Source organism: Elephas maximus, chromosome X, assembly GCF_024166365.1.
Source record: "Elephas maximus indicus isolate mEleMax1 chromosome X, mEleMax1 primary haplotype, whole genome shotgun sequence".
In the NCBI taxonomy this organism is placed as follows: Eukaryota; Metazoa; Chordata; class Mammalia; order Proboscidea; family Elephantidae; genus Elephas; species Elephas maximus.
This window is the reverse complement of record NC_064846.1, coordinates 179422553-179449262: the sequence shown is the minus strand read 5'-3', so window position 1 is coordinate 179449262 and position 26710 is coordinate 179422553. Positions and strand designations below refer to the sequence as shown.

Here is a 26710-nt window from a genome sequence, read left to right as displayed (position 1 = left end):
ATTGACAGTTCACCTAGGAATATATGCTGGAGAAATAACAGCCGTCACACAAATAGACATACGTACACCCATGTTCATGGTAGCATTATTCGCAATGGGTACACACAGCCTACGTCCCCATCAACAGACGGGTGGATAAACAAATTATGGTACATACGCACAATGGAGTATTACACAATGATAAAGAACAATGATGAATCTATGAAACATGTCACAGCACGGATGAGTCTGGAGGGCATTACGCTGAGTGAAATAAGTCAATCACACAAGGACAAATATTGTATGAGACCACTACTAAAAAAACTCATGAAGAGGTTTACATACAAAAAGAAACAATCTTTGATGGTTACAAGGAAGGGGAGTGGTTGGAGTAAGACACTAAATAACCAAAAACCAAACCCAGTGCCGTCAAGTCGGTTCCGACTCATAGTGACCCTACAGGACAGAGTAGAACTGCCCCATAGAGTTTCCAAGGAGCGCTTGGCGGATTTGAACTGCTGACCCTTTGGTTAGCAGCCGTAGCACTTAACCACTACACCACCAGGGTAGACTATATGGATAAGTGGTAATTTTGGTGAGGGGTAAGACGGTACACAATACAGGAGAAGCCAGCACAACTTGTGCCAGGCAAGGTCCTGGAAGCTCCACAAACTCATCCAAACTCTGTGAGGGGCCGAATTGCTGGGCTGAGGGCTGTGGGGGCCGTGGTCTCAGGGAAAGTCTAGCTCAATTGGCGTAACAGAGTTTATAAAGAAAATGTTCTACATTCTACTTTGGTGAGTAGGTTCTGGGGTCTTAAAAGCCTGTGAGCGGCCATCTAAGGTACTCCACTGGTCTCACGCCTCTGGGAGCAAGGAAGAATGAAGAAAACTAAAGACACGAGGGAAAGATTAGCCCAAAGGACTAATGGACCACATCTACCACGACCTCCACCAGACTGAGCCCAGAACAATGAGATGGTGCCTGGCTACCACCACTGACTGCTCTGACAGGGATCACAATAGAGCGTCCCTGACAGAGCTGGAGAAAAACGCAGAACAAAATTCTGACTCCCAAAAAAGACCAGACTTACTGGCCTGACAGAGACTGGAGAATCCCGAGAGTATGGCCCCCAGGCACCCTTTCAGCTCAGCAATGAAGTCACTCCTGAGGTTCACCCTTCAGCCAAAGACTGGTCAGGCCCATGGAACAAAATGAAAATAAAGGGGGACACCAGCCCAGGGGCAGGGACTAGAAAGCAGAAGGGGACAGGAAAGCTGGTAATAGGGAGCCCCAGGTGGAGAAGGGAGAGTGTTGACGTGTCGTGGAGTTGTTAACCAATGTCACAAAACAATATGTGTACTAACTGTTTAATGAGAAGCTAGTTTGTTCTGTAAACCTTCATCTAAAGTACAATAAAAAATAAAAAGACATTGAAACATTAAAAAAAAAAGATTGACAGTTCAAACCCACCCAGCGGTGCCTCAGAAAAAAGGCCCAGCGATCTGCTTCTGTTAAGATTACAGCCACGAAAACCCAATGGAGCACAGTCCTACTCTGCAGCACATGGGGTCATCATGAGTTGTCACTCCTCGATGACAACGAACAAGAACAACCACCACAATTTAAAAACAAAATGAAACATAGAAACTGAAGAGTGAGGTGGGAGCCCTTGCATAAGGCTAGGAGCCACTGGGTGTGAGGTTGAACCTCATGGAATTGTCGTAGTTGGGTCAGAAGAGGTTCGACATCATTACTTCACGAGGCTCAACCTGTAGGATGTCCGGAAAGCCTGTAAAGACACAGGCCCCGTCCCCGCGCCACACGTCCTACCCTCGGCCCAGTTCACGGCCTCAAAGGACGGCTTTCCTGGCATTGAGTTACAGCTCAAGAGGCTTTTGAATTAATTGAATTTTCATTCTGGAAGTTAGAGCTTCTCGAAGCCACTTTCAGAACGTCTGCAAAATATAATGAACATGTCTATTTTGAGTCAAGAATGCTGGCACTTAAAAAAAAAAAAAAAGGCAGAACAATGTCTTAATGAATTAGAAAGAGTTTTTAAAATGACTCCGTAGAAAGACAAATAAAAAGCCTGAAAGCTTAGCATTCAGACAGCAAAGATGTGGATTTATTATGGCTGATGATGGTGGCCTATGCCCTCAGAGATACAATGTACCCAACCTTCAGAACCTTCCAGAACTTTATGGGAGGTGGAAGGGGAAAGCCTCAGCCACAGTGGAACGCAATTATCTTGTTGTTTGGCTGCCATCAACTCATGGCGACCCCACGTACCACAGAACGGAAGGCTGCCTGGTCCTGTGCCATCTTCCTATTGTTGGTACGCTCAGTCCACTGATGTGACCACTGTGTTTTTTGAGTGCCTTCCAACCTAGGGGGCTTATCTTCCAGCGCTATATCGGACAATGTTCAGTTATGATCCACAGGCTTTCCACTGGCTGATTTTTGAAAGCAGATTGCCAGGCCTTTCTTCCTAGTCTTAGTCTGGAAGCACGATTGAAACCTGTCCACCACGGGTGACCCTGTTGGTGTTTGACATACTGGTGGCATAGCTTCCAGCATCACAGCAACATGCAAGCCGCCACAGTACAACAAACAGTACATTCACAGACGAGAGCGTCTAAAATAATTATTTCATATAAATGTTGTTAGCTGCCATTGACTCTGACTCATGGCAACGTCACGCATTAACAGAAGGAAATACTGCCCGGTCCTGTCCCGCCTTCACAATTATTGGTATGCTTGAGTCTGTTGTTGTGGCCACTGTATTTTGAGTGACTTCCAACACAGGGGCTTATCTTGCAGCACTATATGGGACGAGTTTCTGTTAGCTGATTTTTGGAAGTAGTTTGCCAAGCCTTTCTTCCTAGTTTTCTTAGTTTGAAAAGTCCACTGAAAACAGTTCTCCAAGGGTGACCCTACTGGTGTTTGAAATACTGGTTGTAAAGGTCACACGACAACTAAGAACCCAAGAGACAGAAAGGGCCACTTGAACCAGAGACCTACAATATCCTGAGACCAGAAGAACTAGTTGGTGCCCGGCCACAATCGATGTCTGCCCTGTCAGGGAACACAACAGACAACTCCTGAGGGAGCAGGAGACCAATGGGATGCAGACCCCAAATTCTCATTAAAAGACCACACCTAATGGTATGATTGCGACTAGAGGAATCCCAGAGACAATGCTCCCCAGAACTTCTGATGGCACAGGACAGGAACCATCCCCGAAGACAAATCATCAGGCATGAAAAGGACTGGTCAGTGGGGGGGAGAGAGATACTGATGAAGAGTGAGCTAATTAAATCAGGTGGACACGGGAGAGTGTGTTGGCAACTCTTGACTGGAGGGGGGATGGGAAGATAGAGAGAGAGGGAAGAAGGTAAAATTGGCACGAAACGAGACACTGTAAGGGCTGACTCAATAGGGGGAGAGCAAGTGGGAGAAGGGAGTAAGATGTATGTAAACCTACATGTGACAGACTGATTGGAATGGTAAATGTTCACTTGAAGCTTAATAAAAATTAAAAAAAAAAATAAATAAATAACACATGTGAAATACTGGTTGTATAGCTTCCGGCATCACAGCAACACACAAGCCACCATAATCTGACAAAGGAACAGACAGGATGGGAGCCCAGTTTTAGGAGGCTGGAGATTTGCCAGCTGAGGGCTGTCTTTTGCAGGTAATGGGGGTGAACTGGGAAGTTCATAGGGAGGGGTTTTCAGGGCTTCACAATTTCACCAAGTGCCTGCCTTTTCTCACTGCAAGGCTTTGTCTTGAGGCTGACTTCCCTCATGGTGCCAAAATGGGTGCAGCAGCGCCAGACTCCCTGGTTCTGAAGAAGACTCCCTGGGGTCCTCCTATTTGCCTAGGCCCAGGGTCCACACCCATCATTGATCCCCCAGACCATGCCCAGGGAAGGGCTGAGAGGCAGGGCTCCTGGGGAGGAAGAGGGGTCAGAAGGAGATAGGAGAGGTGCAGGGAGGGTGCTGTGGTTGGGCAGTCAACTCATATCCACTAGAAGAGGTAATGCTCTCAAAGTTATTTTTCCATGAAAAATGATCACATTTTCTTCAAGTCACCAAAGGAAAAAAAAAGCCCTCGCCCTCTCTCGGTGAAGTGTGTGGTCAGAAGGCCGTCTCCTTAAGACATGTGTCCGTTAGTCACCCCGGGGCGCACGGCCAGCAGCCCCATGCACACGGGCGACCCAAGGGCGCACGTGGCCATGGGGGCCCAGGAAGGTGATAGGAGGGCAGGGAGAAGGGACGGAACTCCTTTCAGACCGGGTGGGGGGGGGGTGGCGAGGCTCCGAGCAGGAGCTGGGGTCGAATTTGGAGTCTAGACGCAATGCGGTTCTAGTAACCTGCAGGGGAACAAATAGGATTCTGAGCCAACACCTTAATAAAAAGCTGTCGTCAGACTGGCGACTGGGGTGGGGGGTGGTACACTACTCCTCCTGTGGCCTGTGACAGGGCTGATCTTCCAGAGTCAGAGCCCCACCCCCACCCCCGTGAGCAAGTCCACAGGGACCCCGCCGGGAGCGCAGGGAGCAGCGCCGCTCCCCCGGGCGCCCCAGCTTGGGGGAGATGGCACACGAGCTGAAGCTGCTTCCAGGGAGGTCTCGGGTCTGGCGGCACAGGAAATAGGAAGTGCGGCGCACGCTATCCGCCAAAACCCCAGCTGCCAACTCCCTCCCCGAGCACCCGGGCCCAGGAGCGCCGAGGGCGACTGGGGCGAGAGGGACCCACACTTCCGCTACCTGGGAGCGAGTTTCTCTTCACTCCCAGTTCTTGCTGCCCTGGGGGGGTGTCGATCTCGGCGGGGCGGGGCGGGGACCTGCGCACGGAGAAGGAGCCCACACTTTCATTAAGGGCGGGTGTTTCACTTTGCTCAAGTTAGCCTCTCTCTTGGAGATCCCCTATAGCTCTGGGGAATGGGGAGGAGCCGACACATTCCTGGGAAGGGGGGTTCACTTTGTTTCGGTTGGAGCTGCCCTGGGGGTTCGGGTGGATAAAGAAGAGGGTTTTGAGGGCAGGGGGCTCACATTTCCCTGGGAAAGGAGGGGTTTTCACTTTGCTCCGGGGGGGCCATCCTGGGGGTCCCTGTTGGGCCGGGGTGGGGACCAGGAGGGCGCCACAATTTTCCAAGAAGAAAGTTTCATTTGCTCCCTGTCGGCGCCGGCCTGGTGGTCCCGAGCCCCCCCCCCCCCCCCACCTGCACGGCCAAGCTCAGCTCCCTTAACGGGCAAGGCAGCAGGGCGCGACTGGATAGGGCCGGGAGGGCGGAGGCGGGAGCTCAGGCACCCTGTCCCTCCCCACTCGGTCCTGTCCCACCCACCCCGGCCCTCTGCCCGGCCCCGCCCCCCCCGGTCCCTCCCGCAGCCGCCGCCCGCGCGCGCCACTCGGTGGACTGTCCCTCCGCGGCGCGGGGCGCACCATGGCGCGCCGGGCCGCCCTTGCTCTGCTGCTTCTCGGCCTGCTGGGCGCTCTGTCCCGGGGTGAGTCGGCGGAGGCCGGAACCTGGAGAGGGCAGAGGCGCTTCGCCGGGAGGGGGAATATTATGGAGGGAGGGTAAACAGTGCCGGGGCGCATCGTGTGGGGCCCACTTCCTAGGGGACCGAGGGTGGGGACGCCTCCCCAGGAGAGGGTTTAACCTGGGGGGGGGCACGGTGAGGGGGCACTTCGCTGGGGGCGCATGGCCAGGGTCGTTTCGCTGGGAACGTACGGGGGGAGGGCCCACGGTCTAGGGGGACGGGCCGGGTCCCCTCCTGGCCGGGTGGACGCACTGTGCAATGGCCCCGCCAACGCCCCAAGGAGGAGGTGCAATATTCGTCCAACTGCTAGGGCAGCCTGGAGCCGCTCCAGAGCCCAAATGTCAGTGTTTGTTTTCAGACTTAGAGATGCTAGGAGTTGGACAGACTGGAGGGGGAGGTGTCCTTTCTCCGCTCCTTAAACTTTCCCAGACTCGCTTTAGCTCCTCTGCGCCCTTTGCATCCGCCCCCGAGGCAGCACACTGGGTCCTCCCAGGGTTCCCCCAAGTCCGGGGACTGGGGCCTTTGGCCGCGGGCGCAGAGGCGCCCGGGCCGCGTCGGGGAGCCACACCCTGCGTCCCGGGGCCTAAATTTGGAATCAGCTCTGAGCCTGGAACCTGGGGGGAGGGGACGGAAACTTAGGACTTTGAGCCCGAAAAACATGAAAAAATACTGGGGGTATGGAGTGCGATATCGCGCCTCCTGCGCGACTGCACGGTGACTCAGGGAAGGAATGTGTTCCTCTTCCCAGATGACGTTTGTGCTCCTACAGATAAGCCGCAAAGTCTAGAAACGGTAGAAAGAGTGAAAATCCACCGTAGGCCCACCCCCAGGGAGAACCGTGCGTGTTTTGGGTTGCTGCTTAACGGTTTTTTCTACCTACCGCCTTTGTCAAACGACGTTGGGGATGGCGTTTTATAAGTTACTTTTTCCACTTAACGGTGCATTTACCCCAGAATAAGTATGGCCAGACTTTTAACAGACGCGCTTGCAGGCGGTGTGGTCTGGGGCTGGCCTGACCAGTTTTAAGAATGAGAAGCGCCCGGGTGGCTACGCAAGAACGGGACGAATGAGACCCGTTTTGGCAGTGAAATATCCGCAGCCTCGAGCTGAGCTGTGCGTCTGCAGTCTGCTTCTGGGGACGATTTCAGTAGATTCCAGCACTTTTGAAATGTGTTCCCTGTATCCATGAAATTGTGCTTACGGTTGGCTGACTTGGAGATGGGGGGAGGGACGGGAAGAGCTTACAGCTTGCTGGTTGTTATTTTCCAAGGAGTGAACTCGAACTCATGGCGACCCCTTGTGTGTCAGAGCAGAATGGTGCTCCATAGGGTTTTAAATGGCTGGATTTTCCTAAGCTGATTGCCAGGCACTTCTTCCTAGGTGCGTGTGGGTGGATTCAAACCGACAGCCTCCGGGCTAGTAGTCAGGTGCTTCGCCATCTGTGCTACCCGGGGACTCAGCTTTTTGGAGAGGTCCAGAACTGAGCTCCCTCCGCTTCCCTTTTTCCTTCCTGATGTCTTTCCTCACTCCAGCTGCTTCTGCAGAGATAGTTTCCACATATGGTTTTATCTGCTGCAGTCGAGTGTTTCACTGATTCAGCCACCTATCCATGCATCCGTTCCTTTCTGAATGCCTACTGTGTGTCTGGAACCAGGGAAAAGAGACAGAGATGGTTCAAGAATTTATAGCCTAGTAGGAAAGAAAGAAAAAAATAAAAGTTGCTGCCAAGTTGACTCTGAGGCACGGTGACCCAGTGTGTCTCCGGGCAGAACTGTGTCCCATGGGGTTTTCTGGACAGAGGTTGCCCGGGCTTTCTTCTCAGGCACCTCTGGGTGGATTTGACCTCTAACCTTTTGGTTAGCCGCCGAGCTTGTTCAGCATTTGCACCACCCAGGGACAGGAGTGGGAAAGAGAGATATCTAAACAGGCAAAGAGGATACAAGCCAAGGAGTGTTCTAATAGTCACATAATTAAGGAACGTGGCGGAGGGCAAGGTGGTGCATCTTGGTAAGTTGGGGGCTTGGCTTGGGAAGCGCTGGGAACAGTTTTGCCATGTTCAGGCAAAACAAAAGAACCAAACCCAGTTGCCTTCCAGTTGATTCTGACTCATAGTGACCCTATAGGAACAGAACTGCCCCATAGGGTTTCCAGGAAGCAGCTGGTGGATTCCAACTGCCAATCTTTTTGGTGAGCAGCTGAGCTCTTAACCACGGCATAACCGGAGCAGGCTTATATTCTTTGGGTCTCCATGATGTGATTTCCAAGTAAACCCCATAGCAATGTTAGCCTGGGAACACCAGGTTTGGGTGCAGACAGCTGTACGCTGAGATTGCTGTTTCCTCGAATAAGGTCCTGGGGGCGCAGTGGTTAAGAGCTCAGATGCGGATCAGAAGGTCGGCAGTTTGAATCCACCAGCCACTCTTTGGAAGCCCTGTGGGGCAGTTCTACTCTGTCCTATAGGGTTGCTATGAGTCAGAATGGGCTCGACAGCCCGGTTTTTTTGTTTTGTCTTGTTTTGGTAGCAATCTACATTATCTATCTATCCATCCATCCATCTATCATCCGTCTCCGTCCACCCATCCATCACAATGGTTCTCAACCAGGGACACTTCTGCCCCCCAGGGAACACTTGGCAATGTCTGAACTCATTTTCAGTTGTCATAATTAGGGGAGAAAGACTGCTGGCATCTAGCGGTGGACGCTGCGGAACACACAGGCCAGAATCCACCCTAAAGAGTTACCCACCGTAGATGTCAGTGGCGCTGAGGCTGAGAGACCCTGGTGGAGAGAGGTTGGCATCTGCATGCGTTGAAGGTGAAGGCTACTGGTGGGTGGGTGCGCTGGCCAGCACCCTTCCTCCATTTGGGAGAGTCCCACCCTTTCCAGACTCAGCCGTCTCTCTAGCGACTAGAACCAGTATCCGTGGAGCCGACCTTGACTCCTGGCACCTCAAATGTGTCAGAGCAGAACCGTGCTCCACAGGGTTTCCAGTGGGTGATTTTTCTGAAGTAGATTGCCAGACCTTTCTTCCAAGGTGCATCTCGGTGGACTCCAACCTCCAACCTTTTGATTCACAGCCAACTGCGTTCACTGTTTCCACCACCCAGGGACTCCAAAACCAGTTGACATCTAGTGGGTTCCGACTCATGGCGACCCTGTGTGCATCAGCTAGAACTCTGTTCCGTGGGGTTTTCAGTGGTTGGTTTTTTGGAAGTACATTGCCAGGCCTTTCTTCTGAGGTGCCTCTGGGTGGACCCAAACCTCTAACCTTTCAGTTAGTAGCCGAGTGCCTTCTCCACTTGCAGTGCCCAGGAACCCCAAAACCAATTGTCATGGAGTCGACTGTGTGTGTTCGAACAGGACTGTGCAGGGTTTTCCATGGCTGATTTCTCAAAAGTACATTGCCAGGCCTTTCTTGTAAGGCACCTCTGGGTAGCCTTGAACTTACAACCTTTTGGTGAGAAGCCAGGAACATTCACCTTTCGCACCGCCCAGGGGCTCTCTGGTAACCAGTAATCAGAGTGACAGAAGGGAAGGATCAGCCCAGGGCCACACAGTGACTCATCAGCAAAGGCCGCTTTGTTCTGGGCTCTGCCCAGGGGCGCCATGCTGTGTGAGGACCCAGATACTCGGTGAAGCCAGAAGCTCTTCAGTCATTCCCCCGCCCACCAAACGAAGGAGTTATGGGTGTTTTGTTCAACAATTCTTTTTTTCTATTTAATTTTTTTATTGTACTTTACTTGAAAGTTTACAGAACAAAGTACCTTCTCAGTGAACAGCACACATATTGTTTTATGACATTGGTTAACAGCCCCATGACTTGTCAGTACTCTCCTTCTTGACCTTGGGCTCCCTATCACCAGCTTTCTTGTCCCCTCCTGCCTTCTAGTCCTTGCTCTTGGGCTGGTGCGCCCCTTTAGTCTTGTTTTGTTTTGTGGGCCTGTCTCATTTTTGGCTGAAGGGTGAACCTCAGAAGTGACTTCATTACTGAGCTAAAAGGGTGTCTGGGGGCCATACTCTCAGGGTTTCTCCAGTCTCTGTCAGGCCAGTAAATCTGGTCCTTTTTTATAACTTAGAATTTTGTTCTACATTTTTCTGCAGCTCTGTCCAGGACCCTCTATTGTGATCCCTGTCAGAGCCGTCAGTGGTGGTATCTGGGCACCATCGGGTTGTGCCGGACTCAGTCTGGTGGAGGCCATGGTAGTTATGGTACATTAGTCCTCTGGACTCATCTTTCCCTTGTATCTTTAGTTTTCTTCATTCTTCCTTCTCCCAAAGGGGTGAGACCAGTGGAGTATCCTAGGGCCGCTCACAGGCTTTTAAGACCCCAGACGCTACTCACCAAAGTAGAATGTAGAATATTTTCTTTATAAACTGTTAGGCCACTTGAGCTAGATGTTCCCCGAGACCGTGGTCCCCGCAGCCCTCAGCCCAGCAGTGCGGTCCCTCAGGGAGTTTGAATGTGTCTGTGGAGCTACCCTGGCCTTGTCTTGTACAGGTTGTGCAGGCTTCCCCAGTTTCGTGTGCTGTTTTCAACATTTCTTCATGTCCCTTGTCTTGTGCTGCTGTGGGTGTTGGTCGACGTTCACCGTCTGTCTCCACCATCTGGGCAGAAGAAGCACTTTTTTTAATTGTCTGTCAACCTCAGTGCACCGAGGTGTTTGCCTTCATGTACCACCTGCAGGTCTGACTCTGACAAAGTCTGGCTGTTGTTCTTAGCTGCTGTTGAACCTGCCCCCCGACTTGCGGTGGCCCCACACACAACGGGACAGTACACTGCCCGGTCCTGCGCCATGCCCGTGATCGGTTGTGGATCGGATTGTTGCAATCCACAGGATCTTCACTGGCTAATTATTGCCATGCAAGTCACCAGGCCTTTCTTCCTAGTCTCTCTCAGCCTGGAAGCTCCACGTAAACCAGTTCAGCACCACAGCAACACACAAGACTCCACGGACAGATGGGCGGTGGCTGTGCGTGACGTGCATTGGTTGGGAATTGAATCCAGGTCTCCTGCATGGAAGGGGAGAATTCTGCCACTGGACCACCACGGCCCCTTATACAGCCAAACCAAAACGCAAACCCACTCCCGTCGATTCCCACTCCTAGTGACCCTGTAGAACAGGGTAGAGCTACCCAGTAGGGTTTCCAAGGCTGTAGTCTTTCCAGAAGCAGGCTGTCACATCTTTCTCCTGCAGAACAGCTGGTGGGTTCGAACTGCTGACCTTTCACTTAGCAGCCAAGTGGTTAACCTCCGCACCACCAGGGCCCCTTATCACATAGCCTGTGTAAGCATATGCTATTATTTCAACCTAGACGGCTCATCTTCCAGCACTATATCAGGCAATATTCTGTTGTGACCCACCGGGTGTTCATCGGCTGGTTTTCAGAAGTAGGTCACCAGGCCTTTTCTCCTAGTCCATCTCAGTCTGGAAGCTCTGCCGAAACCAGTTCAGTGTCATGGCAACCTGCAAGCCTCCACTGACAGACAGGTGGTGGCTGTGCGCGAGACATCTTGGCTGGGAATCGAACCTTGGTCTCCCGCATGGAAGGTGAGAATTGCACGACTGAACCACCCATGCTTTGGTGGGTCCAATAGATGCCGCCATATTGCTTATGCCATTGGCTTTATCTTTGGCGGTGCCACTGGGCTGCAGCTGACGTTCCAATACCTGGTACTCTCGTTCCTTTGTGCCAGTCTCTTGGATGAAAGACGGGAGGTGATCCTAGTTTGCCTTTTAATAGTATCTCTTCATTTTTCCATGGTGGCCGTAAGGCTCCTGCTTCTGGGCTTTCCTGTTTAGATACTCTGCCTCTTTCTCATTCCAGTTTTGGCAGATTGTACTTGGGTGTGTCTCAGCTCTGTTTTAGGGTGAGTCAGTAGTCAGTACTATTCGTCTCTCAAGTGGCCGCACCAGTCATTAGTAAATGTTCCCCTAAACAGGAAATCAGAACTTCCTTTTCCTTTTACACCGAGTCTCATCAAACCCTCGAGCCAGTGCTTCTGAAACTCACTGGAGGGCCAGGAAGTGGTACTCAGCTGGCGGAATGAAAGAGAAAGAGAGAGAGAGGACACAATGAGGTAGATTAGAGAAGAAAACAGCCCGGCTTGCGCAGTCAGCATGGTTGGGAGGCTTTATGTGCCCGTCTGTCTGCTGGGGACAGTTGTGCTGTGATGTGAAATACGTTTGTTACTGTCCATGCTCATTGTTACGGACTGAATTGTGTCCCCTTTCCCCCCAAATACGTGTGGTAAATCCTAACCCCTATACCTGGACCCCTGGTGGTGCAGTGGTTAAGAGCTTGGCTACTAACCAAAAGGTCAGCAGTTTGGGTCCCCCAGCAGCTCCTTGGAAACTCTGTGGGGCAGTTCTACTCTGTCCTATAGGGTTGCTGTGAGTTCGGATCAACTTGAGGGCAATGGGTTTGGTTTGGTTTTGGTTTTATACCTGTGGATGGCATCCCGTTTGGGAATAGAATAGGGTTTTCTTTGTTATGTGAATAAGGCCATATCAGCATACAGCGCGTCTTAAACCAATCACTTTTGAGATATAAAAAAAAAAACCGTTGCTGGAGATATAAAAGGAGTAAATTAGCCATAGAAGCAAGCAGAGATGGGAAAGACAGATGGCCACGTATCTCCAATGAACGGGGACCTTCCCTCAGAGCCAACAGAGAGAGAAAGCCTTCCCCTAGAGCCGGCACCCTGAATTCCAACTTCTAGACTCCTAAACTGTGAAAAAATATGAATTTCTGTTTGTTAAAGCTACCCACGTGTGATATTTCTGTTATGGAAACACTATGAGACTAAGATGTCCCCCACCTCAAATACACGGGGTTATCACCAGCGCCAGGGAGCCCTAATGGCGTAGGGGTTAAGCACTCAGCTGCTGACAGGTTGGCAGTTCCGATCCCCCAACCAGCAGTGCCGTGAAAGAAAGACCTGGCGATCTGCTCCTGTAAAGATCACACCCTAGGCAACCCCATGGAGCTGTTCTACTCTGTCCCGGGGGGCCCTCACAAGTCAGAATCAACTCAGACAGCATCCAACAAGAAGTCTGAGAAAACGAGTTTCTGTTCTTTAAAACCACCGACTTGTGGTATTTCTGTTACAGCCGCACTCGGTAACTAAGGAGCCCTAGTAGCACAGTGGTTAAGAGCTCCGCTGCTAACCAGAAGGTGCACAGTTCAAATCCACCAGCCGCTCCCTGGAAACCCTATGGGGCAGTTCTACTCTGTCCTATAGGGCCGCTATGAGTCAGAATCGACTCACAGCAGCGGGTCTGGTTTGTTTTTTGGTAACGAAGACACGATGATTTGAAAGCCGTTTCAAAACCAACCCTTCTTTGAATCACCTTACTTTTCTCACGTTCTTGGCTTTGTCCTTGAGGGGAGTCGCTTGATAGAACCCCCGGGTCTTGAGAAGCGGTTTAGCACGGAGGGTTCACCTGAGTACCTTCCGGTAGCAGAGTCATCACGCCAGCGGCAGCTTTTAACAAGAATGAATTTAAAGTGGTTGAGCTGAACCATGTTTCTGAGTTGTCACATTCCTGGGGCTTCAAATTCGTGAGTCATTGTCGCTCCGTGTGGCTGGAGGATTCGGAGCTGACCTCGGGAGCCTTCCATCTAAACGGAAGACGGACCAGAAGACCCTCCAGTCTCAACAGGAACGGGGCTCTGAACATACAGAGCTGGCGCTGTTTTTAGGGAAGTGGACTCAGAGGAGTGTGGCCCTTCTAAATACCGCAAGAGCCCCGGTGTCCAGAGTCAACGTTCTGTTTTTGTTTACGCTTGAAAATCTGTGTTTTATTTTGGTTTTTTCTTGTGCATTAGGCGAAAGTTTGCAGAGCGAATTAGTTTCTCATTTAGCAATTCATGCACAAATTGTTTTGGGATATTGGATGCAATCCCCGCAGTGTGTCAACACTCTGTCCCCTTTTCCACCCCGGGTTCCCTGTGTCCATCCGTCCAGCTTTCCTGTCCCTTCCTGCCTCCTTGTCTTTGCTTTGGGGCAGGAGTTGCTCATTTGGTCTCATCGGCTTGATCAAAGTAAGAAGCACGTTCGGTCACGTGTGTTATTGTTTGTTTTATAGGCCTGTCTGATCTTTGGCTGACCTGGTGGTGCAGTGTTTAAAAGCTTGGCTGCTAACCAACAGGTCGGCAGTTCAAATCCACCAGCCACTCCCTGGAAACCCTATGGGGCAGTTCTACTCTGTCTTATAAGGTCGCTATGAGTCATAGTTGACTATTGGGTGGTGCGGGGGGAGTTAATCTTTAGCTGAAGGGTGAGCTTCGGGAGTGGCATAAGTTCTGAGTTAACCAAAGACACAAGGAAAATATGAGTTCAGAGGACGAAAGGACCACACGAGCCACAGCCTCCAGCAGCCTGAGCCCAGAACGACTAGACGGTGCCCGGCTACCACCACCAACCGCTCTAACAAGAATCACGATAGAGGGTCCCGGACAGAGCGGGAGAAAAGTGTAGAACCAAATTCTAACTCACATAAAAAGACCAGACTTACTGGTCTGACGGAGACGGGAGAAACCCCTGGGACTGCGGCCCCCATCACCCTTTTAGCTCAGTCATCTTTGGCAGCCGTTACGGTGGCTGTTACCTGTCTTAGAGACGTGAGTGGTTCTGGTTGCGTACGTGGATTAAAACGGAGCAGGTTTCTGTTTGGTCAGCACAAAAGGTACTTCAGCAGGTGCAGGGCGTAGTGAGGAGGCTGGTTGGACGTTAACCCGGAAGGACAGGGCGTGGCGGAAAGTGGGAAGGGCCCGGAGACTGGGTCTCAGACTGGTCCAGTTAAGCAGGTGCTGTGGCGTTGAGCACGACTCACGGCGCCCCCATGTGTGTCAGAGTAGAACTGCACTTCATGGGATTTTCAGCGGTTGATTTTTCAGAATCAGATCGCCAGGCCTTTCTTCCGAGGTGCCTCTGGGTGGACTCGAACCTCCAACCCTTCAGCTAGCAGTTGGGTGCTTAACTATTTGCACCATCCAGGAGCTACTTCTTAGTAATTTAAAAAAAAAAAAAAAAAACAGTTGCCGTTGAGCTGACTCCAATTCACGGTGACCCCGTGTGTCTCAGAGTAGAGCTGTGCTCCACACGGTTTTCATGGGCTTATTTTTCAGAAGTAGATTGCCAGGCCTTTCTTCCAAGGTGCCTCTGGGCGGACTTGAACCTTTGACTCGCGGTGACCTCGTGGGTTACAGAGGAGAACTGTGCTCCACAGGGTTTGCTTGGCTGTAATCTTTATGGGCGCAGATTGCCAGGTCTTTCTTCTGTGGAGCTACTGGGTGGGTTCGAACTACCGACATTTCGGTTACTAGTCGAGTGCACGCAAACTGTGCCACCCCGGGACCTTATACACACACACACACACACATGCACACACGTACATACACACAGACACACAGACACACGCACTGTACACAGCTGCCCCGTAATAACCAGTAATTAGTTGCCACTGAGTCGACTCAGACTCATGGCGACCCCATGTGTCAGAGTACAACTATGCTCCATAGGGCTTTCAATATCTGATTTTGGGGGGGGGGGTAGTAGATCACCAGGCCATTCTTCCGAGGCACCTTTAGGAGGACTTGAACCTCCAACCTTTCAGTTAGCACCCGAGCACGTTAACCTTTTGCACTACTCCTCGGAGTGATGAGAGGTGGTTAATAACGCAGTCTCCCGGAGCCCCTGAGAGGACGGGATGCCACATTTAGGGGTGAGGTGGAGCTCTCCCTGGCTGCAGAGGTGCTTACCTGAGAGCCAGAGGCCTACCTGGGCGGAGGTGTCACCTGGATTTCACACCCGGAGCTTCCAGCCCTGACATTTCTGTGCAGCGTCCCCTCTTGCCTGGGAACGAGCTGCAGCAGCCTGTCCCGAACAGCACCCGCTTGCAGAGAGATGTCTGCTATCTTATTCGGAGCCACAAGCAGGTACAAGTTCAGCCCAGGTCACTGGGCCCTGGCTTGCCATGTCTGCATTCAGACAAGACAACGATGTGGAGTGCCAGAGGGGATGGAATTGGAATGGCTCGGAGGAAGACTGGCCTCAGCTGGGGTGCTTGCTCAGCTAATAGAGCCCCCCGTCCACCGTCTGGGGTGCTGGCGCTGGGCCCTCAGGGTCTCACCCAAATCTCTCTGTAGGCCAGACTTTTGTGGCTAACCGCCGACCAGCTGGCTCCATCTGATTGGAGCAATGATGTCTCAAACACTCCCTATCTGAAACGTCTCATGATCTTCTCCCTGGCCTGCATCTCCTCCCTTACCCCTATCTTTTATAATATGACCGTTTGCCTGGCTTCTCAAATAGAAATGTTTCCCTCCACTCCTACCAGCTCCTCCCTTTCAAATCCGATTTGTTGGCAAACGCTGTTGATTTAATCTCTTAAATATTTCTCCACCCACCCCCGCTTTTCCATTTCTGCTTCCTTATTTCAGACCACCTCCCACTCTTGACGTCTTTCCTGGACTAATTCAAGAGCCCCCAACTAGCTTGTTCCTTGGGCCCCTTAGGAACTTTGGTGTATTATTGCAAATGGGGTGGGGGGGGCGCTTGTGAGAACAGAAATGTATTGTCTGACAGCTCTGGAGGCCGGGAGCCTGAAATCAGAGCCATGAGCCGTTGTTGGCCCTTTCTGAGGCTCTGAGGGAGAATCTGTTCTATGCCTCACTCCCACCTTTTGGTGATGGCTGGCGATCCTGGGCTCGTGGCTGCATCAGTCCAACTTCTGCCTCTGTCTTCACATGGCTGTCTCCCCCCGTCTCCGTGTCTCTTCGTCTCCTCTTTTCTAAGGACACCACTCTTATGTAATTTTGTCTTCATTGTTAGTTGCCATGGACTTAGTTCCAACTCAGTGCAACCTTACATAAAACAAAATGAAATATTTCCTAAAGTCCGTCTTCCCAAATGTTGGTATGCTTGGGTCCATTGTTGCGGCCACTGTGTATGTTGAGTGCCTTCCAACCTAGGGGGCTCATCTCCCAGCACTATATCAGACAGTGTTCTGTTGTGACCCACAGGGTTTTCATTGCCTGATTTTCAGGCGTTGATTGCCAGGCCTTTCTTCCTAGTCTCTCTCAGTCTGGAAGCTCTGCCGAAACCTGTCCAGCATCACAGCAACATACAAGCCTCCACTGAGACGCGTGGTGGCTGCGCGTGAGGTCCGTTGGCTGGGAATCGAACCCAGGTCTCCCACGTGGAAGGCAAGGATTCTACCACTGGAACACCACTGCCCCCATAGTGCTGTTATCACTACTGTTGTTGTTGTTAGTTGCAACCCCTATGTTTGCAGAGTAGCACTGTGCTCCATAGGTTTTTCAAGGCTGTGGCCTTTGGGAGGTAGATTGCCAGGCCTTTCTTCTTCTTCCTTTTTTTAAAATAATTTTTATTGTGCTTTAAGTGAAAGTTTACAAATCAAGTCAGTCTCTCACACAAAAACCCATATACACCTTGTTACACACTCCCAATTACTCTCCCCCTAATGAGACAGCCTGCTCTCTCCCTCCACTCTCTCTTTTCGTGTCCATTTCGCCAGCTTCTAACCCCTTCCACCCTCTCATCTCCCCTCCAGGCAGGAGATGCCAACATAGTCTCAAGTGTCCACCTGATCCAAGAAGCTCACTCCTCACCAGCATCCCTCTCCAATCCACTGTCCAGTCCAATCCATGTCTGAAGAGTTGGCTTCGGGAATGGTTCCCGTCCTGGGCCAACAGAAGGTCTGGGGGCCATGACCACCGGGGTCCTTCCAGTCTCAGTCAGACCATTAAGTCTGGTCTTTTTATAAGCCAGGCTTTTCTTCTGAGGTGCTTCTGGGTGGTTTTGAACCGCCAACGTTTCGGCTGGTAGTGCAGTACTCTCTTAAGTTCCTTGGTATTTTTTGTGTGTGTGTGTAAAATACTGGTATTCCCTCGTGGTGGAACTTCATGTCTCTACATACCAGAAACCAGATTCCAGGCCTTGACGTGCCGTGGCGTGTGACAAGTGACTGCCTCACAGGAACAGTGGAGCATATTTGTAACATGGATGAAGTCCCAGGCACCACTCCAGGTCACCTCAGTACGGCCTGTGGCCTTGAGCTTGGTGTTCACCCTAGTTCTCAAAATGGCTGACTGATTTTTTAAAAAAAGAGAGCGAGTTAGAACCTGGGTGTCCTGTCAAGGATGACTCATACGGCTCGGAAGGGCGGTGGCCATGCCCTGCCTGAGTCATCGTGAGGTTCCGGTGAACATCTGGGGTTGACTCAGGGCTTGTTGGAAACCATGGGGTGTTTTGCTGACAGGTTGGTCTGTTTTCAAGTTTCCTAGGAAACCGAGGAGGCCCGGAGTGGCGCAAATGATTAACGTGCTCGGCTGTTAACTGAGGTTTGGGTCCACCCAGAGGTACCTCAGAAGAGAGCCTTGGCAACCTACTCCTGAAAAATCAGCCGTTGAAAACGCTGTGGAGCACAGTTCTCTGATACACACGGGGCCAGCACGAGTCGGACTCGACTGCATGGCGACTGGTTTCATTTTGTTTGTTTGTCTCTGTATGTATGTTTTTATAGTCTACATATTTAAGTAGTCCCCGGCTGGTGCAAATGGTTAACGCCCTCAGCTGCTAGCCAAAAGAGAAGGGTTCAAGTCTACCCAGAGGAGCATTGGCAGAAAGGCCTGGCAATCTCCTTCCGAAATACCAGCCACTGAAAACCCTGTGGCACAGCCCTACTGTGACACCCGGGGGTCGCTGTGAGTCCAAGTCAGCTCGAGGGCAACTGGTGTTTTGTTTTGTTTTCTACTCCAGTTAACATAAGGGATAACACTTGCCAAGGCCTTATTTCTAAACAAGGACACACACACAGGTGAGAACTTAGGGGTGTCGTCTGATTTTCTGGTCCCAGAGTGATATTGGGTGGGGGGGGGCAGCGCCGAGGTCACACAGGAAGACCAGCTTTGGTTCTGGGGCTGTGGGGATTCTGTAGGGCTGGGGTGTGGGGTTCTGTAGGGCTGGGGTGTGGGGTTCTGTAGGGCTGGGGTGTGGGGATTCTGTAGGGCTGGGGTGTGGGATTCTGTAGGGCTGGGGGGTGGGGTTCTGTAGGGCTGGGGTGTGGGGTTCTGTAGGGCTGGGGTGTGGGGTTCTGTAGGGCTGGGGTGTGGGGTTCTGTAGGGCTGGGGTGTGGGGATTCTGTAGGGCTGGGGTGTGGGATTCTGTAGGGCTGGGGGGTGGGGTTCTGTAGGGCTGGGGTGTGGGGTTCTGTAGGGCTGGGGTGTGGGATTCTGTAGGGCTGGGGTGTGGGGTTCTGTAGGGCTGGGGTGTGGGATTCTGTAGGGCTGGGGTGTGGGGTTCTGTACGGCTGGGGTGTGAGATTCTGTAGGGCTGGAGTGTGGGGTTCTGTAGGGCTGGGGTGTGGGGTTCTGTAGGGCTGGAGTGTGGGTTTTTGTAGGGTGGGGGTGGGGGGATTCTGTAGGGCTGGCGTGTGGGATTCTGTAGGGCTGGGGTGTGGGATTCTGAGGGCTGGGGTGTGGGATTGTGTAGGGCTGGGGTGTGGGGTTCTGTAGGGCTGGGGTGTGAGACTCTTAACGGCTGGAGTGTGGGGTTCTGTAGGGCTGGGGTGTGGGATTCTGTAGGGCTGGGGTGTGGGATTCTGTAGGGCTGGGGTGTGTGGTTCTGTAGGGCTGGGGTGTGGGGTTCTGTAGGGCTGGAGTGTAGGGTTCTGTAGGTCTGGGGTGTGGGGTTCTGTAGGTCTGGGGTGTGGGGTTCTGTAGGCCTGGGGTGTGGGGTTCTGTAGGGCTGGGGTGTGGGGTTCTGTAGGGCTCGGGTGTGGGGTTCTGTAGGGCTGGGGTGTGGGATTCTGTAGGGCTGGGGTGTGTGGTTCTGTAGGGCTGGGGTGTGGGGATTCTGTAGGGGTGGGGTGGGTTGTGGGGATTCTGCAGAGCTGAGGTGTGGGATTCTGTAGGGCTGGGGCTGGATGCGGAGGGTGGGCCAAGGGAATGATGCCCCGAGGAGGATACATTCCATCTGCCCCTGCCCTTCTCTGTCCTGGCTCAGCCACCTCCTGGGCAGAGCAGGGGGTCAGGGATCAGTGCCTTTGAGTGGGTTTGGGGCCCCAGATGCTGGTATGTCTTGTGCCCCTAAGGAAAGGGGAGGAACGGAGTTCTCGTCACAGCCGCAGCCTCAGGGTCCCCACTCTGTAAGGTCATGGGGTTCAGCCTGAGGGCACTGGGAGTGGTTGGGAGGCCGGCCCCCTCTGGGTGCCCACTGTGTAAGGCTGTGGGGTTCAGCCTGAGGGCTCTGAGGGTGGTTGGCAGGCTGATCCCCTCTGGGTCCCACTGTGTAAGGCCATGGGGTTCAGCCTGAGGGCACTGAAGGTGGTTGGGAGGCCGGCCCCCTCTGGGTCCCCACTGTGTAAGGCCATGCGGTTCAGCCTGAGGGCACTGAAGGTGGTTGGGAGGCCAGCCCCCTCTGGGTCCCCACTGTCTAAGGCCAGAGGGCATTGAAGGTGGTTGGGAGGCCAGCCCCCGCTGGGTCCCCACTGTGTAAGGCACACGTGTAGGGGGTCAGCCAAGTGTGCTAAGGTCAAGGGTGACCCCTGGAACAGTGAGGGCCTGGGGGAGCAGGTTGGGCTGGTGGCGAAAGTGGCTTTTTAGGGAAACTGGGCCTTAGGTCAGTGGTTATAAGGGGACCCAGATGAAGCTATGCAGTGGAGGGGGGATGGGGGCCTGGTGACGGAGGAGGGGAGAAGCGGGGATCAGGACGGAGGTCCAGGCCTGAGACAAGGTGCTACCCAGACAGACACACACACACACACACACACACTCAAACACTCAAACGTATACACACAGGACATACAGTACAGGAGCACCCACCCATGTATATTTACATATATACACACATGTACATATGCTCACACTCAAACCGTGCACACACATACAAACACTTGCACACATATATACAAACTCACATGCATGTGTGCATACGCGTACCCACAGTTACAGAACACAGTGTGCCTGTAGAACTGGGGCCACCCAGATGTGCAGAGGCACCCTGTTAGGCTTCCACCCAGTGCTTGCTGAGAGGTGGCCCTCCGTCTAGTCCTGAGGGTGGAGAGGCTTGACCTTCACTCTCCTTTCACCCACCAGACAGTGCAAGTGGTATTTCACATTTTCCTTAAGCTTGCCTTTTTTTTTAATCCTTCAAAGATATCTGTCTTAGTCACCTAGCGCTGCTATAACAGAAATACCCCAAGTGGATGGCTTTAACAAACGGAAGTTTATCCTCTCACAGTCCAGGAGGCTAGAAGTCCCAATTCAGGGTGTCAGTTTCCAGGGAAGGCTTTTTCTCTCTGTCGGCTCTGGGGGAAGGTCCCTGTCATCAATCGCCCCCTGGTCTAGGAGTTCCTCAGCACAGGGACCCCGGGTCCAAAGGAAGCACTCTACTCCTGGCTCTTCTTTCTTGGTGGTATGAGGTCTCCCTGTCTCTCTGCTAGCTTCTCTCTTTTAGACCATAAAATAGAGGACGACCACACAATCCTGGGAGTCATGGCGTAGCTAAATTGATACGTATTTGGGGGGACACGTTTAATCCATAACAATGTCCTTGAAGAAATAACACTGGGATTTTTAAAACCAACTAATGTCAGTAAGATAAACAATAGCACTGTGATCATGGCTGTTTTCTTATTCTGTAGACTCACAGATTCTTTTCCTTTTTTTTCTCTTTCTCTGCTTTTCTGGATTGTCTTAATATTTATACGGCAAGTACAGTTTGCTTTTGTGGTTAGGGAAAGGTTGGTAAAAAAAAGGAAGTATTTTACCTTTTGTGGGTGTTTTTTTTTTCCCATCGTATGCAAATTGTTATGTATCTACTTTTTAAGAATAAAACACAAAGATTATCCCATTTTCCCATTGTTTTCATTTCTGCGAAGCCATACCAAGGGAATAAATTATTGTGAAAATAGTCAAAGGTAGTCTTATGTTTAGGCATGAAAGTGAATATTTAGAATGAGGAAAGAAATCACAACGCCTATGTAATTTTTTAAAAGCTGATAAATACCACACAAATCCCCACATCCCGGAAAACAGCATACTATTTCTTATTATTTCCTTAATTTTCAAATTTCCTTTTATTTTTCTTATTGCTAACGTAACTCTTTTTTTTTTTCCAGGCCAAGATTTTGATTTGTCCGACGCTCTCAGTGGTAAGTCATGATCAGAGCATTTTAGAAAACACAGTGTTTTATTTTAACGCAGTAAATATATTGTCACATGTGGATGCATGCATTTTTTGATGGATAACTAGCAATCTAATTTCTGTGTCTGTATATTTACCTGTAGAAGATATTTCATATAAATGGTGTCATACAGTATTTGTCCTTTTGTGACTGGCTTATTTCACTCACCATGATGTTTTCAAGGTTCACATATATATATATTTTTTTTTTTCAAATAATATTGTGTTTTTGATGAAGGTTGACATAGCAGTTAGGTTTCCATTTGACGATTTTTACTCAACCTGTTCAGCGACCTTGGTTACGTTCCTCACAATGCGTGAACCTTCTCACTGTTTCCATTCTGGTGGTCCTGTTTCCATTCATCTAGCTTCACTGCCCCCTTACCTTCTCACCTTTGTTTTCAAGTCATTGTTGGCCGTTGGTCTCATCTCAGTACTTTTTTAAAGGAGCACAGTACTTCTGGGTGATAGTCTTTATTTTGTGAGCCAGTCTTTTAGCTACACAGTGCAAGGTGCATCCACGTGGTGGTGTGTAAGACAGCTGCATTTCTCTTTACGGCTGAGTAATACTCCATCGTATGGGTGGACCCTGTTGTGTTTGTCCATTTGTCTGTTGACGGACGCTTGGGTTGCTTCCACCTTTGGGCTATTGTGAGCAGTGTACAATTTTAAGTGTACGATTAAGTGTACGATTCAATTTTTAGTACATTTATAATATGTCCATCACCTCGTCACCTCAAATTCTCATGAGCCTGTTTGCAGTCAATTCCCTGTCCTGCCCTCAGCCCTTGGCAACCACTAATCTGCTTTCTGTCTCTATGGATTTTCCTTTCTGGGCATTTCGTATAAAAGAAATCACATAGTATGTGGTCCTTCATGACTGACTGCTTTCGCTCAGGATACGTTTTCAGGGTTCATCCACGTTGTGGCCCGTCTCGGGACTTCATTTCTCTTTATGGCCAAGTGATGCTCCATTGTGTGGGTGGACCCCACGGTGTTCATCCATTCATCTATTGCTGGACAGTTGGTTATTTCTGCCTTTTGGTATTGTGAATCCTGCTGCAATGAACATTGGTATATAGATTTCTGTTTGTGTTCCTGCTTTCACTTCTTCTGAGTCTATACCTAGGAATGGAATTGCTGGATCACTGTGAGTGGGAATTGACTCCACGGCAAGGGTTTGGGTTTGGTTTGGTTCGTTTTGGGTGGTAGTTGTATGTTCAGCTATTTGAGGAACCACCAAGCTGCTCTCCACAGCGGCTGCAGCATTTTACAACCCCTACAGCAGTGATGGAGGGTTCTGTTTTCTCCAAATCCTTGCCAACACCTGTGATTTTCCCTGGCAACTGGTAACCGTAAAGCAAGGCAGGCCGCTTTGTGTTCTAAGTGCATTCATTTCATTTACAATCTACACCTTGTTGCAAAGGGCACGTCTCTAAGCATCTGCCTATTGTAGACATTTTGTGTAAGTGTGATCAGACAATATTTGTCCTTTTGTGTCTGACTTATTTCACTCCACATCACGTTTTCACGGTTCATCCATGGTGTGGCATGCAACAAGGCTTCGTTTCTCTTTATGCCTGAGTTGTTGTTGTTGTTAGGTTCCATCACAGTGGTTGCAACTCACAGCGACCCTACGTGCGACAGAACAAAACACTGCCTGGTCCTGCACCATCCTTACATTCCTTGCTATGCTCGAGCCCGTTGTTGCAGCCACGGTGTCAGTCCATCTCGCTGAGGGTCTTCCTCTTTTTCTCTGACCCTCTACCAAGCATCATGTCCTTCTCCAGGGACTGGTCCCTCCTGATGACATGTCCAAAGTATGTGAGACATGGTTCCACCATCCTTGCTTCTAAGGAACATTCTGGTTGCACTTCTTCCAAGATGAATTTGTTCGTTCTTTTGGCAGCCCACGGTATATTCGGTATTCTTTGCCAACACCACAATTCAAAAGCGTCAATTCTTCTTCAGTCTTCCTTATTCATCATCCAGCTTTCACACGCATATGAGATGACTGAAAACACCATGGCTTGGGTCAGGCGCACCTTAGTCTTCAGGCTGACTGAGTCGTATTCCACTAACCCTTAAGGGCAGTTCTACTCTGTCCTAGAGGGTCTCTATGAAAAAACATTTTCTTTTTTGGGTTAGTATCCCACTGTGTGGATATTTTACATAGATGCTCCACATTGTGTTTATTCATCCCTCTGCTGATGGACACTTGAGCTGTTTCCACCTTGTGGCCACTGGGAACAGTGTTACCGTGAACCCTGGTGCTTTTTTAAGGACCTGAAATGTCCTTGAGAATGGACAGTCTTTTCTCCAGGTGCAAGTTTTACTAACCAGGGTTTCTTTCTCTTCAGAGGATGACAAGAAGACCACAGCACCTCCCAAGAAGCCCCAACCAGGTAAGAAGGAAATGGTCTCAGCGTGCGAGGAGGGGGATGAGGTCATTACGGTCATGTCTGGTCCCCCGAGAGCAGGGTGGGGCTGAGGTGAATGTGAGTAAGAGAGAGGCCACAGGGGCCTGGTGTCACCTGGTCGGTGGTTGAATCGTGCCGTGATGTTGACCCTGTGTCCAGAGATGACCGTAATGCATGCAGAGACCTCTGGGCAGTGCTTTGGGGTCGTTTGACAGCCTCTTCAGCTGCTTTTATTCTGAGGGTCTGTCTTGGTCACCTAGTGCTGCTATAATGGAAGGACCACAAGTGGATGGCTTCAACAAACAGAAGTTTATTCTCCCACAGTCTAGGAGGCTAGAAGTCCAAATTCAGGGCTCCAGCTCCAAGGGAAGGCTTTCTCTCTCTGTCGGCTCTGGGGGAAGGTCCTTGTCAATAATATTCACCTGGTCAAGGAGGGTCTCAGTGCAGGGACCCACATCCAAAGGCACGCTATTCTCCTGGCTCTTCTTTCTTGGTGGTATGAGGTCCCCAAGTCTCCCTGCTTGCTTCTCTCTTTTATATCTCAAAAGAGATTGACTCAAGATACAACCTAATCCTGTAGATTGAGTCCTGCCTCATAAACATAACTGCCTCTAATCCTGCCTCATCAACATCAAAGAGGTTAGGATTTACAACACATAGGAAAATCATATCAGATGACAAAATTGTGGACAGTCACACAATACTGGGAATCATGGCCTAGCCAAGTTGACACCCATTTTTAGGGGACACAATTCAGTCCGTAATAGCATCTGAGTTAGTCTGTCTCGGGGTGTCCACTTCCTGGCAGAGAGAATACTTGGGGAGATTGCACCCATATAACCCGTGAACTCAGACCTCAGCTTGTAGGACAGGCATACTGTTTGTTATAATTGACACTTTCGAATAAAAGTCAGTAATGGAATGGACCAAAAAAAAAGGTTGCCATGGAGTCTATTCCGACTCACATTGTTGCTGTTGTTAGGTGCCGTCAAGTCGGTTCCGACTCAGCGACCCCACAGGACAGAGTAGAACTGCCCCATAGGGTTTCCAAGGAGCGGCTGGTGGATTCCAACTGCCGACCTTTTGGTTAGCAGCCTACCTCATAGCAACCCTATATGACAGAGTAGAACTGCTTTGTAGGGTTTCCTAGGCTGTTATCTTTACTGGGGGCCGATCGTCAGGCCTTTCTTTGGCAGAGCCGCTGGGTGGGTTCAGACTGCCATCCTTCTGGTTAGCAGTCGAGGAGTGTTTTAACCACTGCACCATGGGATGGACAGATAATGGAATTGTGCCAGTGGTCATTGTTGATTAGTGTCTTAGACTCCTAGCGCTGCCATGACACAAATACCAAAAGGGGGTGGCTTTCAAGAACAGAAGTTTATGCTCTCACAGTTCTGGAGGTTAGAAGTCCAAACCAGGGTCTTGGCCATGTTGTTTCCTTCCTCGTAGGTAGCCCCTGTGATCCTTGGTTCCTTGGCTTGCAGAACATTCTCACATGGCTTCTGTCTTCCCCCAGGGGTGGGAGCACGTGCACATATCTAGTCTTTTCTTTGTATAACTCAGAATTGATTAGATTTAGGGCCCACCTAACTCAATTATGATCTAATTACCGTAACAAAGAAAACCCTATTTCCAAATAGGATCATATCCACAGGTATATGGGTTAAGATTCCAATACATATTTTGGGGAGACACAATTCAATGCATAACAGCTGGCCACCGGGAGTAAAATCAATGCCAGAAGTTGCTCAGCTCTTATCTCCATCTGATTAAAAAATAAAGTTAATAAACCAGAAAGCCAAATCTGTTGCTGTCGAGTCCATTCGGACTCATAGGAACCCTATAGGATGGGCAGAACCTCCCTCATAGGCTTTCCAAGGCTGTAGCCTTTAGCGGGGGGCCCTGGTGGTGCAGTGGTTAAGAGCTATGCCTGCTAATCAAAAGGTTGGCAGTTCGAATCCACCAGGAACTCCTTGGAAACCCTATAAGGCAATTCTACTCTGTCCTATAGGGTTTCCCTATGAGTCGGAATCAACTCGATGGCATCGGGTTTCGGGTTTACCTGGGGTCGTGATCTCAATTGGGAACAGGGGTTTCTTTGCTATGCTAACAAGGCCATATCAGCGTAGGGTGTGTCCTAACCCTCATGACTTCTGAGTTATAAGGAGCAGGTCTGATACACAGGGAGCCTGTTCAAATGTGGGTAAGTCAGATGCCTCGTGGACTTCACCAAGGAGCCGAGGAACAGAAGCTGAAGAGACAGGGAATTCCCCCAGAGCCGGCAGAGAGAGAAAGCCTTCCACTTAGAGCTGGTGCCCTGAATTCAGACTTCTAGCCTCCTGAACTGTGAGAAAATAAGTATCTGTTAATGACAGCCCCCCACTTGTGGTATGTCACAGATTGAATTATGTCCCCCCAAAATGTGTGTATCAGTTGAGCTGGGCCATGATTCCTGGTATTGTGTGATTTTCCTATATGGTGTAAATCCTGCCTCTGTGGTGTTAATGAGGGAGGATGGGTGGCAGTTGTCTTAGTCAGGCAGGACTC

The 26710-nt window shown here is 50.6% G+C and overlaps 1 protein-coding gene across 2 annotated transcripts in view; it reads left to right on the top strand.

Moving 5' to 3' along the window:
- The first annotated feature begins 5380 nt into the window (after positions 1–5380).
- CD99 (CD99 molecule (Xg blood group)) overlaps positions 5381–26710 on the top strand; it is a 40708-nt gene continuing 19378 nt past the window's right edge. Inside the window, exons 1-3 of one of the 2 annotated variants that reach the window (XM_049873465.1) lie at positions 5381–5494; positions 21679–21711; positions 24104–24148. In XM_049873465.1, the coding sequence (XP_049729422.1) occupies positions 5434–5494; positions 21679–21711; positions 24104–24148 (139 nt within the window). In that variant the 5' untranslated portion in view covers positions 5381–5433. The remainder of the gene's footprint in view (positions 5495–21678; positions 21712–24103; positions 24149–26710) is intronic. The other variant, XM_049873464.1, reaches the window with a different exon arrangement.